Source organism: Argentina silus (genome assembly GCF_951799395.1).
Source record: "Argentina silus genome assembly, chromosome: 1".
NCBI classification, from domain to species: Eukaryota; Metazoa; Chordata; class Actinopteri; order Argentiniformes; family Argentinidae; genus Argentina; species Argentina silus.
This window is the reverse complement of record NC_139655.1, coordinates 14692888-14707887: the sequence shown is the minus strand read 5'-3', so window position 1 is coordinate 14707887 and position 15000 is coordinate 14692888. Positions and strand designations below refer to the sequence as shown.

The window sequence follows — 15000 nt, the reverse complement described above, 5'->3', positions numbered from 1 at the left end:
ATTTTAAATACAGTGTGTATTTTGCTCAGGTCTGACAGAGAGTATAGGTTGAAGTTGCCACTAACCACTGATATATTTTTCAAAGAATGCATTAATCTTTGCAGTAGTCTTTTATCTACTGTATATTTTATTTAATTCCTGTTTTTATTGTTAAGCGCATTGTATAAGTTGTTTCTACAAAAGTGCTGTGTAAATCAAATTTGATATAGTGACTAAGATATTATGTCAAATTTGTTTTAAAGTCTTCTTTCTTCTCTTACGTAATGGCAACATGCTAAATAGTTTCAAAACAACAGTGCATGAGTTTGAATGATTTCCATTGAGAAGGATGAATGTTTCAAAAGTACCTAAATTATTATATTACTCGAGATGAAGAGCTTTTGAAAACATTACGTAAATGTTAAAGTATGCGCTATGCTGTTTGACTATCAAGCTCTCCACTGCAACCAATCAAAGAGCAGAACCAAACACACACACCTACTCGCTGCCTTCTGAAGAGGGCGTCTCCTGCCACTCTTCCACATGCCCGTGGGAAACATAAAAGGAGTAATTAGGGAACTAGCTGGGACCTAATGATGTCAAATGGCACCTGTTTGGTTTGACTCACACTTTCCCCTCTCAACCCAACCTCCTACTCTCTCTCTCTCTCTCTCTCTCTCTCTCTCTCTCTCTCTTTCCTCCCCCCTCTCCTTCTCCCTCGCCACCCCCGACTCCCCCTCGCCTCACCCTCTCTATTTGTTGTGTTGTTATGTAATAGCACCTCTTTCAATTGACTCACATCCGTTCTAAACCAACCTCCCCCTCCCTCTTTCATCCCTATCTCTCTATCCTCACTTCCTCACTGTCATCCCCCTCTCCTCCTCGTTCCTTCCTTCCTCTCCCTCCCTCCTCTACTCCTCCTCTCCTCCATCCCTCCCTCTGCCACTACTTCTCTCCTCCCTCTTCCTCTCCTCCATTCCTCCTCTCCTCCATCCCTTATTTCTCCACTCTGCAACTCCTCCTCCTCTACTCCTCCATCCCTCCTACTCCTCCTCTCCTCTCCTCCATCCCTCCCTCTGCCACTACTTCTCTCCTCCCTCTTCCTCTCCTCCATTCCTCCTCTCCTCCATCCCTTATTTCTCCACTCTGCAACTCCTCCTCCTCTCATACCTCCTCTACTCCTCCATCCCTCCTATCCTCCCTCCTCACTCCTCCACTCCTCCATCCCTCCCTCCTCCATTCCTCCTCTCCTCCATACCTTCTTTCTCCACTCCTTAACTCCTCCTCCACTCCTCTATCCCTCTCTCCACTCCTTCTATCCTGCCTCCTCCCCTTCCTCCTCTCCTCCATTCCTCCCTCCTCTGTCCCTCCCTCCTCCACTCCTCCATCCATCCTTCCTCCACTCCTTCCTCCCCCCCACCTCCTCCCCTCCACTCCTCCACTCCTCCACTCCTCCACTCCTCCTCTCCTCCTCTCTCTGTCGCTCCTTCCATCATCTCCATCTCATATCTACCTCCTTTCACCTCTCCTCTCCCATTCTCTCTCTCTTTACTCACCCTACCCCCTCATCTCTACCTCTCCTCTACCTGCTTATCTTCACCCTCCATCTTTCTTTTCCTCTCCTCTGACGCACAATCACCTCTCTCTCAATACCACCTTTCCTTCCATCGCTTCTCTGTGAAAACGTCCCCCCTCTCTCCTCCTCTCCTCTATCCAACCTCTCCTCTCCCCTCCCCTCCTCTCCTCTCGTTTTACTAAAAGTTTGTAAAAAAAAAAAAAAAAGGAAAGAAAGAAGAAAAGAAAGAAAGAAAGAAAGCAAGAAAGAAAGAAGGGTTCAATCCACCCTCAGAGTGAGTTACCCCCCCCCACACACACACACACACACACACACACACACACACTCCTCCTGGGCATTAACCTTACATTGTGAACTGCATCACCCACCTGAAAAGTGAGAAGAGATGGGAACCTGCTTCTACCCACTCACTCTTCCCTTCCTTCTTTCATTACTTCCCCTTTTCTCTGCCCTCTCTCCCTCCCCCGTCTCCCCCACCACCTCCATCCACCCAGCGGTGCACATTATGTCTCACCAGCTATTATTTCTATGACTCAGAGCAGCACCGGTTGCGTTCCAGCCATTGACTTCAGCAGAGCTGTTCTGACAGCTACGACTCTGGCCTGCCCAATAGTGGACAGGGAGGGGAATTGCAGCACAGTGAGAAGTCGCCCATCCAGCCAACCAGCCAGCTGCAGCCCATTCATAAAAACCGCTCTTGACATCTCTCTATGGCCCGTTTAAAGAATATATAGGGAGAGGAGGCATAGGCATAGGGTAATGCAGAGGATACAACACAATCAGGGGCATGTGGTGTGAGGGGGCAAGGGAGGCAACATGTTCGTGTCACACCCAGATGTCAACAACAGTTTGATGAGTGGAGAAAACAGGAGTATCTAGGAGAGATGATACAGGGGTATCTAGGAGAGATGAAACAGGGGTATCTAGGAGAGATGATACAGGGGTATCTAGGAGAGATGAAACAGGGGTATCTAGGAGAGATGATACAGGGGTATCTAGGAGAGATGATACAGGGGTACCTAGGAGAGATGAAACAGGGGTATCTAGGAGAGATGAAACAGGGGTATCTAGGAGAGATGAAACAGGGGTATCTAGGAGAGATGATACAGGGGTATCTAGGAGAGATGAAACAGGGGTATCTAGGAGAGATGATACAGGGGTATCTAGGAGAGATGATACAGGGGTATCTAGGAGAGATGATACAGGGGTACCTAGGAGAGATGATACAGGGGTACCTAGGAGAGATGATACAGGGGTATCTAGGAGAGATGAAACAGGGGTATCTAGGAGAGATGAAACAGGGGTACCTAGGAGAGATGATACAGGGGTATCTAGGAGAGATGATACAGGGGTATCTAGGAGAGATGATTGGCTTTTAGAATGTTTGGAGTGGACGCGATGCTCAGTCTGTGTCAGGTGGTGAGCCGAGATGGCATGGTTGGAGTCATAGTAGCAAAATCATCAAATCAAATCAAACTTGTGTGATGGTGTGTAGTGAGGGTGTTTGTGAGTGAGTTGCAGGTGGAACTGAGAGTGTGGTACAACTATGTGTGTGTGTGTGTGTGTGTGTGTGTGTGTGTGTGTGTGTGTGTGTGCGTGTGAGTGAGAGTTAAGTGACCTTCAGTCCCTTCATTACACAATAAGTCAATGCTAAATGAGATCTTCACTATAATGATTCAGTTATGAATCTTGACTATTTCATGAAATAAATACATTCAATCAATCCATTAGGCAATTTTGTTGTTGTTTATGTGTCTTTTAATGTTTCATGCTCACAGGTTGAACCTGGTTTTGAGTCAAGGGACAAAGTGCAATTAGCAAGAGAGCATGATCCCCTGAGTAAGATTTCGTTCTCAATATCTGCCTCCTGATATCCCAGAGGCAGGAAACACCACTGAACACAATACAACACTGGATGGATTCTCTTGACAAGGAGAAATTGTAAAGCAGTCCTCTTGTTCTATCCCTATCCTATGTGTGACAGGCAGGGTTCAAACCTGGGTCACCCGTATGGAAGACTCAAGCGTCTACCACTAGACCAGGCAGGGCTACCTGACCACAAGAGCGTGATTCCAAATCATCTCTGCTACTGTACACATGCAGTATGCACCAAGAAGAGGAAGATGAAGAGGAAGGAGGGTATACATCTGTGTCTGAATATTATCAACGCCTGATGTAGTGGCTTAGGACTGTCATGAATGGATGCATATCAACAGCAATCAAAAGGAATAGAGCTATTCATATTGTTATTATTACATTATTCAATACTGCAGCTATTCAAAAAGCGATGCAATGCACTTTGATAAATGCCAATTTAACAAAACTGGACTAATAGTCTTAGAACGCATTGGAAGAGACAGTCAGGATGTTTGCTCTGGAGCTGTTTTGGGGTAATGCACTTTAATTATGTTGATCTTTAGGCTCCAGTGTGTGCCTTTGATTAGATAAATGCATAAAGTGTTTTAGTATTAAGGAACAAGGACTGGAAGCACAAGCCACTAATGAATGAAAACGTCAGACACGATTTGAGATGTTAAAAGCTTTTAATTGTCTACCTATCTATCTGTCTAACTTTCTCCCTCTCTCTCCCTATCCCATTCACCCTTGTCCATCTGCAGGCTATGTACAGTACCATATAACCTCTCTCACTGACTGTCATCCATCAGCTAACACCTGAAGGTGAGCAAGCACTCAGAGCAGAGTGACCCTGCAGGGAGTGGAGGTGTGTGTCTCTGATTTAACAGACAGCAGGTCAACATTGACACATGAAGGCTGGAGACAGAGGCTCCTGTCCTCCTAAATAACCCCTATTTGAAAGCCAGACAATACCTAGAATTGTATAAAAGAGGAATGGTGTAAAACACTGATACCATTCCTCATTCTATTCCATGCATTACAATGAGCCTGTCCTCCGATTTCTACCTCCACCAGCCTCCACTGCTGCAATCTGAATGACTTTTGTCCCATTCAGAGATATCAGACATACTGGTAGTCATGAGGTTGCTGCAGCTAGGCATTGATCCAAGCTGACATATTCCACAGTCCTTTATTATAGATGCCATCTATAGGTATTGCATATATAGATCTTGACCTGCATAGCAAAACAAAATGTTTCCACTGGCTAAGTGTGTGTGTCTGTGTGTGTGTGTGTGCATGCATGCATACGTGTGTGTGTGTGTGTGTGTATGTGTGTGTATGTACTGTGTATGTGTGAGTGACGGGGCTGTAATAAGGTATGCCATTTCCCTTCCCATTTTCCCCACAGTCAGCTCTAAATGGATATGATGTTGATGGAGGGAGAGAGGGTGAATGGAACCAACGTGACGTGAAACTAATGGAGAGAGAGAGAGAGGAAGGTATAAATAGAATAAGATGGATAGAATTCCCAGCCATTGCATTCATCTCGCGTTGCCTTCTCCTCTTGACATTCCCACATCTAGTTTCCTAACCGAAAATGCAATTATGGAGCTCTGTCATCCGTAGGAGCTGATTTTGTCAAATGTTAATTAGATATTTAATTAACATTTGTTAATGAATGTTAATTAACATCTTTTCAATTCTTTGCAATGACAGAATAAATTCTCACCAACAAGATTAAAACCATAGATTTCTTTATGTTTTTTCAGACTAGTGTTTCAGTAATCAAGAATTAAAAGATACCATTGATTATTGATAATACAAAATACACGTAACATTTCTGGTAAGGAACTAGAATTACGAATATAATCTTCAAGAAAGATAATAAAACTTACAATGATACATTCTTGAAATGCTTCACAATCGTTATGATGATCATATATTGATCATTTTTGAGGTAGTACATTGCTGTAATTTCTCTCAATCAAATCAACATTTAAATTCTCACATGAATGTATAGTTACAGTACTGTTAGTGCATGTTCATATAGATAATTTATATAAGACTACAAGATTGCTTGAAAAAGCAAAAGAAGCCCCCCCTCTCTCTTTCCTCACATTCCCCTCTCTAAGAACACCTGTTCCCAGTAGTCCCTGCACTTCTTCACCCCTGCATCACCCTCGCAGAAATCCTTTAGCCCCTCCCAGAGCGAGCGGTCATGGTACACATTCACCATCACTGTCCCTCTCAGCTCCCCCTTCACCCTCGCACTCTCTAAATGGCCGACCACCGCCTTCTGTGCCAGGACAAGGTCCATCCCGAACATGTCGATGTTTAAACGCAGGGACCCCCCCTCATACGGGATTGGATAAGGGGGGCTATGGAAGCTGAGGAAGGTGGGTTTTTCTGGATTGTCGGCCAACCAGGTGAGGTTCCGTCTGGCCAGGATCGGCAGGTTGGCTTCGATTGGCAGTAAGGGCTGCCAGTCTTGGATGATGGCGCCCCCGGGGAGGTGGGCTCTGGAGGGGAGGTCGGGGTCGAGGAGAACCGCTTTCAGCTGGGCTCTGTCCTCCAGGGGATTGATTTTGGGGATGGACGCACCTGTTCCTGTTCCAGAATGTAGTTTATTCTTCAGGTGTGAAATGAAGGCATCAAAACTCTCTGCCTCTCCAACCAATGACAGAATAGCCTAGAAGAAAGAAAGAAAGAGAGAGACAGAGAGATTTATATAAATATAGAGTATGGGAGACGTGAGACAGAAATGGTACAGGACAGGGAGAGGGGGATGGAAGGTAGAAAGAGGAGGAGGTAGACAGCATAATTATAAGTTCTTTGTGGCAGTGGTCACCTTGTGAGAAGATGCATTAATAGAACTATTGTTGGCACTTCGGATGTCTGCCAGCCACCTAGCCAGGCATGCGTGAGATCTCTCTACATACATTTACATGCACAGCTTCGTTATACTAGAAGACTCAATGAATACAGCAAAACAGTATTATACAATACAGCATCCACTTTGCGTCTCCAGAACTACTGTATAATAACTACAATAGTCTGTCACAGTGTTTGGCTCTCGACATCTCTCTACGGCCCGTTTAAAGAATATATTACACAACAGCTTGTTGAATGAACAAAAGGAGAACAGCTTGTTGGTGGTGTTGTAACTAACAAAACAGCACAACGTATCATCAACATCTGTAGACTGGTTGAATGTGGGTCCCTGCTAGGGATGGGTCCGATTGAAGTTTTTGGTAATTGATTAATTTATGCTTACAAGGGTCGATCAATCAGGTAATTGACCTTCCACCACGGTTTATAATTTCCACAACAATGTTTTTATTTTTTATTTTTTTATTTATTATGACTGCAGACCTCTTGTTTGACCAGCCCACTAGGAGTGATTTGATAGTGAGTGAATGAAAGAGCAGGGTCTGCTTCTGTTGAATAAAAATGAGATGAAGCCCACCCACAATCTCACAAGTGGCTTGCAAGTGGCTTGTTGTGCCACTGAAAATCAAGTGCCACTGAAAATCAAGTGGTATGAAAAAAAAAAAAAAATCAGTTTGAATGCCAGTGATTGTCTAATTGAATAATCTAACCCATCCCTAGTCCCTAGGGGCAGGGAATCAATGATAAATCATCAATATTTCAGAAATATAACATCTCACTCACCCGTCGCCCCAGCTCCTTGAACTTGGCCAGTTTCTCCGGCCCGGGGCCATCTCCTCTGGTCAGGTGTTTGACCGTGACTGTAGGGTACAGCTGCTGGATGTAGTGGTCAGCCACCCGCTGGATGACCCCCGCCACGCCACAACCCCTCTCGCTGGGGCACACCCTCAACCCCTCCAACACCACCGTACCGCCCCCATCTACCACCAGACCTGACTCTAGCGCCACCTAGGGGAAGGAGGGGTGAGGGAGGGGTGCATGTAGATGGGTGGATTCATACAGAGTAGGACAGAGAGATGGATGAATGGAGAGAGGGATGAGCATTTCCTGTTTATGAGTATTGACTGATGGTAATTGAGTTATGAATACAGTATTCATTAAAGATAGTTGGTAAGCTAATTATTTTAACAATACTCAACTGAATATTGAGAAGCTTTTTTCACATCAAAAGTTATTACATGTTTTTATTATACATTCAAATCACTACCTGAATTGACACTGAATTGAGCCTATAACCCTGACTGGACAACGTCTCTCACCAGTTTACCCTCCCTCCGGGCCAGTACGACCACTCTGTCAGGTTCTGTCATCCATTCATGGTAGCGGTGGGGCAGGTAGTCAGTCCCCCCATAGATGTTATCAGAAATGGCCATGACTTCATCGTAGTCCTTGTCCTGAGCCAACCAGAACGTCAGACCGTCACTCTCACCCACACAGCTCCCCAGAGGAGTCCCCGTTGTCATGGCTTCCCTGGACATACTGCAGCAAGGAGAGATGGATAACAACTGTTATGTATGAAACATCAGCTCCAGGGACCTAATCATCATCATTACCTGTGGGGTTGTGGCTGTAAAGGCCTCTATCGGGGGAGGCTGGTGGAGGTAGAAATTAAAGGACAGGCTCATTTGTTAGCAAGTGATGATGCGGTGGACCCAAGTGCGGAGAAATACTCGGACGAATAGTGTAAAGTCAATCACAAGGAATGTTTTTAATAAGGTAATCGGGGCACGATACATAAACAAACACTGGGGGAAAAAGGGGAAAATAAAAGTGGAGAAAACCAAGCTCCGTAAACAAAGGTACTCACTTAACAAATGGAATAAGGTAGAACTTAAGGAATACCAAACACCAACTAGGGTAACGAGGTAAAGGTACGAGGTATACAAAACCGACTGGCAGATGGGGGTACTCACACACAGACGGGGTACTCACACACACACACACACACACACACACACACACACACACACACACACACACACACACACACACACACACACACACACACACACACACACACACACACACACACACACACACACACACACACACACACACACACACACACACACACACACACACAGACAGAATCTCTGACAAAGACATGGGGAACACATGGGCTACATATAACAAACACAAGACAGAATACACAGGTGAAATGGATCCTGGTGATTGGGAGAGCACTGGCCCCGGAGTGCCAGAGGAGGGCACCAGAGTCACCAGACAGCAACCTCAGGCGTGACACTCATTGTAATGCATGGAATGGTATAGGGAATGGTCTCATTGAGGTAGTCTCATTCCATTCCATGCATTACAACGAGCCCGTCCACCGATTTCTACCTCCACATGCCTCCCCTGGCCTATATACAGTATAGTATATGATACAGTTTTTGTTTTAATCGAATGGGTCTAATGGATTCATTCATTCAATCATCGATTCATTCCTTAAATCAATCATTCATTCATTCATTCAATCATGCACAAGAACATTTATGAAACGTCAGGCCAATCAGTGGGGTGCAATGTTGAGGCAGAACTCTATGGAGCTGTCTGTGGGATACAATACATTTACATGGAGGTATTGGCCCTGCAAAAGACTGTGTCCTTTCACGGGGTGTACTTGTACGTCAAACTGCTCATGCTACAGAAACAGGAGATACTGTAGGCTATATATGGTATATATATGGTTACTGTAGGCTATATATGGCAGTATATGGTTAATCTGTAACATTGCAATCTCCTGAATTCCCAGGGTTTACTTGCTTAGATTAGATTAGATTAGATTCAACTTTATTGTCATTGTGCAGAGTACAAGTACAGAGACAACGAAATGCAGTTAGCGTCTAACCAGAAGTTAAAAAAAAAAGCAGAAAAGTGCAATGTGAACAATATATACAGGTAGTGCAGTATAAGCAGTATATGAGCAGTATAAGTAGTGCACTATAAGCAGTATATGTACTAACAGTAACATTATAAGCAGAATAAATATAGAATGCAGTATGAACAGTATAAGCAGTATATGAACTGTATAAGTAGTGCAGTATAAGCAGTATATGTATTAACAGTAACATTATAAGCAGAGTAAATAAGCAGAATAAATATGGAATGCAGTATGAACAGTATAAACAAATATGTACAGTATGTACAGATATGTGCAGTGTATTAACAGTAGCATTATAAGATTAGTAAAAAAAAAGTGTATGTGCATTATGAACAGTATAGACAGATATGTACAGAAGAGCAGTAGTATATAGTATAAGAGCAGTGTGTATAAGTGAAGATACAGTATGTACAGTTTATAGGAACAGTTTATTACCGCGTTACCAGGGAGATCAATCACATGACCTAGACGTATACGTTTTTTAAATGATAAGATTTATGCCAATAGTTTGAAACCATGAATAGTTTCACGTTACAAAATCATGCAGGAGTGGGATTTACACTACACGGTATAACCAGTGAAATGTATTTAAATAAATTACTGAACATTTATTTAACTAAATTACCAATTACTTTACAGGGGAAGAAGTTGAACTAGACTAAAGCTACTCTTGAGAGAAATATAGTTTGTCAAACTAAAGCTACTTTGAAGATGTAGTTCACTAAATCGAAACTTCGTCCGACATACGTCAGTTACTGAAAGACAACCGAGATGATATAAACTGAAAGGACTGAAACACTCTGACGTGCAGGGAATTCATATTCATTTGTTTGTTTTTTGCGGGAGGGGACTGTAGTGAGTTGTGACAGTAGCTCACTACACTGCTAGAAAAGTACTTAACAAATGAAAGCACGACTAAGATTTTAATTTAGTTTAACTACCACCAAGCTATGAGTTAAATGTCGTTACACTAATAGTTGAACTACATCCCCAACACTGGGTATACTAATACTATATAATACAATGAAAGGATATTGCATAACTTTTTAAATACTTACTTAAATACAATGAATCCCCAAAAAGCAACTTGTGAACATTAATGTAACATGCAGTAAAGGCTACAACAATATTGGTACATTATGCCAACTGCGCTTGCTCAAATGGAATCAGAAAACAACTTTAAAGTACAGTTTATAGAGTTACACTAGAACACTAGAACACTAGAACACTTACCAGAGAGTGATTACTTGTTTTCTTACCTCGTGACTACTGTAGCTGCGAGTCGCTTGGACTTGACGTTCAATAATAACAGATTAGTTCCGTGACCTTGCACTTAGTGGACTCCATGGACTTCAGTCTATTGTTAATGTTGTCAAAAATTGCATTCTCAAGACTTTTTCTCCGACTTTTGCTGAACATAGCAATACCAATAAATGTACGGGGACATACTGTATTGGGGACGTACTTATTGCAAGCGGCTCATTAATGGGAATAGTATGCCCTATCGTTATTCCTAAACACATTATCTTTACTATTTCAAACTTGTTTTGAAAGGGGTATAGGAGATATGTCCAAAAAAGTATTTTTAAAAAGTGTTTGGAGTTAAAAACGTTACAGTGTCGGTAGTAGCCTACTGCTACGCCAAGCTTCAGCCAGACAGTGGTGTTAAGCCTCCATCTAGTGGCCAAAACAGAGAACATCCATCTTCTAAATCTGCAAACCTGCTGAGCACATTCATTTATTTACATTTTCAAGGGCATAGGAAACCATTTTGCTGATGTCACAATTAGGAGATGGCCTGCCTTACATGGTTTGCAGCATGTTACCAGTGCAATAATAATAATAATAATAATAATAATAATAATAATAATAATAATAATATATATGAACAATGATTTAGCTTATCTTATACAGTACAAAGGTAGGCTACTGAATGTGAAATAAGAATGTAATTACAAATGTTGGCATGGACTAGCCTCTACACGCAATATGTTATGCAATATGCTGACTCAAGCATATTTACTTGCCTATGTTTCTTTATTAAAAAAAAGTAGAAAACAACATAAATGAAAACGATTTAAGTGAAATTAAGACATTTACAAAATTACAGTAGAACAAGGAAATATAGAAGTCATCTTGGTACAAAATATGCAAAACTGATTTGTAAATTAAAGATGTCTAACAAATATCAGAATACTAATTTCAAATATATACAGAAACTGCAACCACAGGATCAAAAGTATGCATGGTCACTGTCTTGGTCCATCATGGTGATCATGTGCCTGGTTGTTAAAAGGTCTCCTTTAAACAGTGCTGAAGATAAGATAACATTTGCAACGTTACCATTTCTCCCATTGTGGTTGCACACTTCCAAAACATGTTTTCTTTTGCAGTGATAGCCATCATGTACAGTCTTGTATCTATTGGCCCTCATAGAGACAACGGTTACCATTCAACACAATGTATGTGACACTTGTATCATTACCTTCACAGTGATGACTACATGTTATTGTAAAGATGCTATCTTGGAAAGGTCTTCCTTGAAAAATAGATAATTCATCTCAAGGGTTAACCCTATCATCAATGTAATACTATCCTAATGATAATGAATCGGGAAAACTTCATTTAATCTGTCCCTGCTGTATCTTCAAATGACCCTTCCCCCGATGGGACAAATGGCTGTGGAGGTTTGAAGAATGTGTTGGTTGGTTGGTTCTCCTTGCAAACAGATCCTAATTTAAATACTGTGGTTGTAGTGGGATATAAAAGCAGAATGCAGGGGATAGCTCTTCCTCTTTTCTTTCCTCTTGGTGTCCTGGGCAGAGCTCTAGGTTGTTGTACACGAGTACAGTAGATAGATCATGTGGTCTGTCCTTCTCTCGCTCTCACTCTTTCTCTACTCTCTCACTCTCTTTACCATGAGGGTACAATGTAACTTTTTTCTATGATGTATTTGCCTTGTAATAATTGTATAAGCATACAGTATTATTAAAGCATCATTTGATTCATTCTATTTGACCATTCTTGCACTAATTCAGCACAAACTTGACAATTTTTGGAAATAGTGTTAATTAAATTACTTGGAGTTAGTTTATTAATATTATATATGCTTTGCTATTACCAATATATAGCCAAATTCCCTTGCCATGCCTTCACATTGTAACTACCATCCCAATAAGGCCTACAATAATAGACTGGCGTTTGACAACATTTTTCTTTAATTCGTTCATCCTCTATATGAGTGATTCAGAGCTGTCTTCATTGACCTCTGACCTCTCCTCTGCCGGGGGCACAGGAGGGTCAGACTCAGGGTCACTCTCAGGCACAGACAGACACTCAGACTTGATTTCCTCTTTCTGTGTAGAGCGATGCTCCCCAAGCAGGAAGTAGACCTGGTGGTGAAAATAACATAATAATAATAATCATAATCATGTGGCCTAGGGTGGTCCATGGCCTACACTGCACACATATGCCCATGTTGGCATGGGATGCCCTGCTGATATACCCTCTACTCCTTTCTTCACTATCTTTATCCAATAATAATAAACTAATAACTCAATATCAATGTGTGATCACGTAAAATATATCTTGCATTGATGTGAAAAATGTGTGTGATGATTCAAGTTACATGTATTGGATCTTAATTTTTTCTTGGTCAGGTCACTTGATCAGAAAAAAAACTACTGGTTCTGATTATCTTAAGGCTCTTTTACTAATCAGTTTTATCTTGAGGTGTGTTTTTCTTTTTTTTTTAACAAACTGTAACTTGCACACTGGTCTTCTCAACATAGAGCTAGAGTACCCGGTAAACGATGTCAACTTAACTCATCCGGACCTCAACATATTGACCAGTGTATAAATAGGTGTACAGCAGGGGAGGCTGGTGGAGGTAGAAATTGGAGGATGGGCTCATTGTAATGCATAGAATGGAATTAGGAATAGTATAAAACACAGTTGTGTATGGCATCCCCTGGTGTATAGCCTACCCTCTGGGGCACCTGTTGGGTTGCTGGGTCCCAGGCCTGGGCTCTCCCCTGGTAGGTCTTCCACAGACGCCCATACAGCAGGTCCAGCTTGATCTTGGAGTACAGTTTGGAGGGGTTAAACCCCTGGGGAGTCTCAGGGAGGGGGGGCTGCTGCTGGAGGGACTCGTCTGTGATGCCCTGAAGGCCGAGAGAGGGGGAGGGGTGAGAGGAGAGACTGGGTGAGACAGAGGATGTTCAGAAGAAAGAAAATGTTCCAAACCCTGTGCTCTGACAAAATGCTTTTGACCCCTTTGATAGAAAAAGATCACAATATCTCTCAACTCATTCATTGCTTTTCTGTGCATCTCACAGTCTAATCACACTGAAATCAGAAAAGTGCTGCTTGACGGAAAATGTCGATCTTATCTTCTGTTTCCTCTTTCTTTTTTGTAGTGACATTTGTTAAGTGTGAGAAAGGGCTCAGCGATGGCCAACACGTCTAACCACAGTAGCATACGTTTTCAAAGTGACACGCACGCACGCACGCACGCACGCACATACACACACACACACACACACACACACACACACACACACACACACACACACACAGAGCAATAGCCAACCACATGTTCTCAGTGGAACAACAGGAAACGGCTGTGAGGGTTAGCTCAGTCTGGCTGAGGTCAGTTAGGAGCTGACGTGCAGTGGTTAGAAGGTGCAATAATAACACTTTACAAAAAGGGTACATAACTTCACATGAGCTACTGACTGTAACATGAATTCATAGTTACTGTTATTCATGCATTTATGATTCTTATATGCTACTATAATAATAATAATAACAATAATGTTTCATTATACAAGAATAATCTCAAAGTGCATACAATAATAGATAAAATAGAATTACTGCATATATACACTATCAGTATAATAGTTGAATGACAGTTTAGAAAATACAGATAGAAAATGACAATGCATGGTGAGATTAATCAATGTTCCCATTAATTGTAATTACTACATTTACTCATGTTCAGTATGGACCCTTGTTGTCTTACCACTACAATAGGATACTACAACAACAACAACAACAACAACAACAACAACAACATTGTGTGTGCATCGTTCGTTGTAATGCATGTAATGCTCGTTGTAATGCATGGAATGGAATTAGGAATGATACAAAAACATGCACACACACACACACACACACACACACACACACACACACACACACACACACACACACACACACACACACACACACACACACACACACCTACAGTGAGAGAGAGATAACGAGATGTGAAAAGTGTGGGTGTATGTAAGAACGTGGCAAAAGAGAGAGGTAGTAGACAGAGAGAGGTGTGGGGTTAGAGTTAGGTAAGGGTTAGGTTTAAGGTTAGGGTTAGAGTTAGGTAAGGGTTAGGGTTAAGGTTAGGGTTAGAGTTAGGTAAGGGTTAGGGTTAAGGTTAGGGTTACAGTTTAGGGTCATCCCAAGGATCCCACTTAGCATCTCCCACTCAGTGAGAGTAATGATGCAATAAACACCCGAAATTGTAACTGCGCAAGCAAGCATATATGTTTTTCTTTACACTTTCAAGTTTTCCATTGTGTTGGTATGGGGATGTCGGGTTTATGACGTGTACGTGATGAGAATGGTGATACAACAATAACCTTACCTCAGAGGCTGTTAGCTGATCTGATTCTGTGAGATTAGTCTGCACCTCAAACACTCGTCTCCTGGAACCAGATATGACAGGACAGGATATGACAGAGGAGGTAACACTAAC

At 42.2% G+C, this 15000-nt stretch overlaps 2 protein-coding genes across 3 annotated transcripts in view; both read right to left on the bottom strand.

Moving 5' to 3' along the window:
* Positions 1 to 5525: 5525 nt before the first annotated feature.
* nat16l (N-acetyltransferase 16, like) lies at positions 5526 to 7824 on the bottom strand (the record flags this gene model as incomplete). The annotated part of the gene is made up of 3 exons (XM_083671410.1): positions 5526 to 6101; positions 7085 to 7309; positions 7621 to 7824. 3 exons carry the CDS (start codon positions 7822 to 7824, stop codon positions 5526 to 5528), a joined length of 1005 nt encoding a protein of 334 aa, XP_083527536.1.
* Positions 7825 to 11003: 3179 nt separating this feature from the next.
* Positions 11004 to 15000, bottom strand: part of LOC310810382 (uncharacterized protein) — a 6958-nt gene continuing 2961 nt past the window's right edge. Inside the window, exons 4-6 of one of the 2 annotated variants that reach the window (XM_083678118.1) lie at positions 14890 to 14950; positions 13229 to 13405; positions 11004 to 12634 (exon numbers count right to left, since the gene is read on the bottom strand). In XM_083678118.1, coding sequence (XP_083534244.1) covers positions 12476 to 12634; positions 13229 to 13405; positions 14890 to 14950 — 397 coding nt within the window. In that variant the 3' untranslated portion in view covers positions 11004 to 12475. The remainder of the gene's footprint in view (positions 12635 to 13228; positions 13406 to 14889; positions 14951 to 15000) is intronic. The other variant, XM_083678119.1, reaches the window with a different exon arrangement.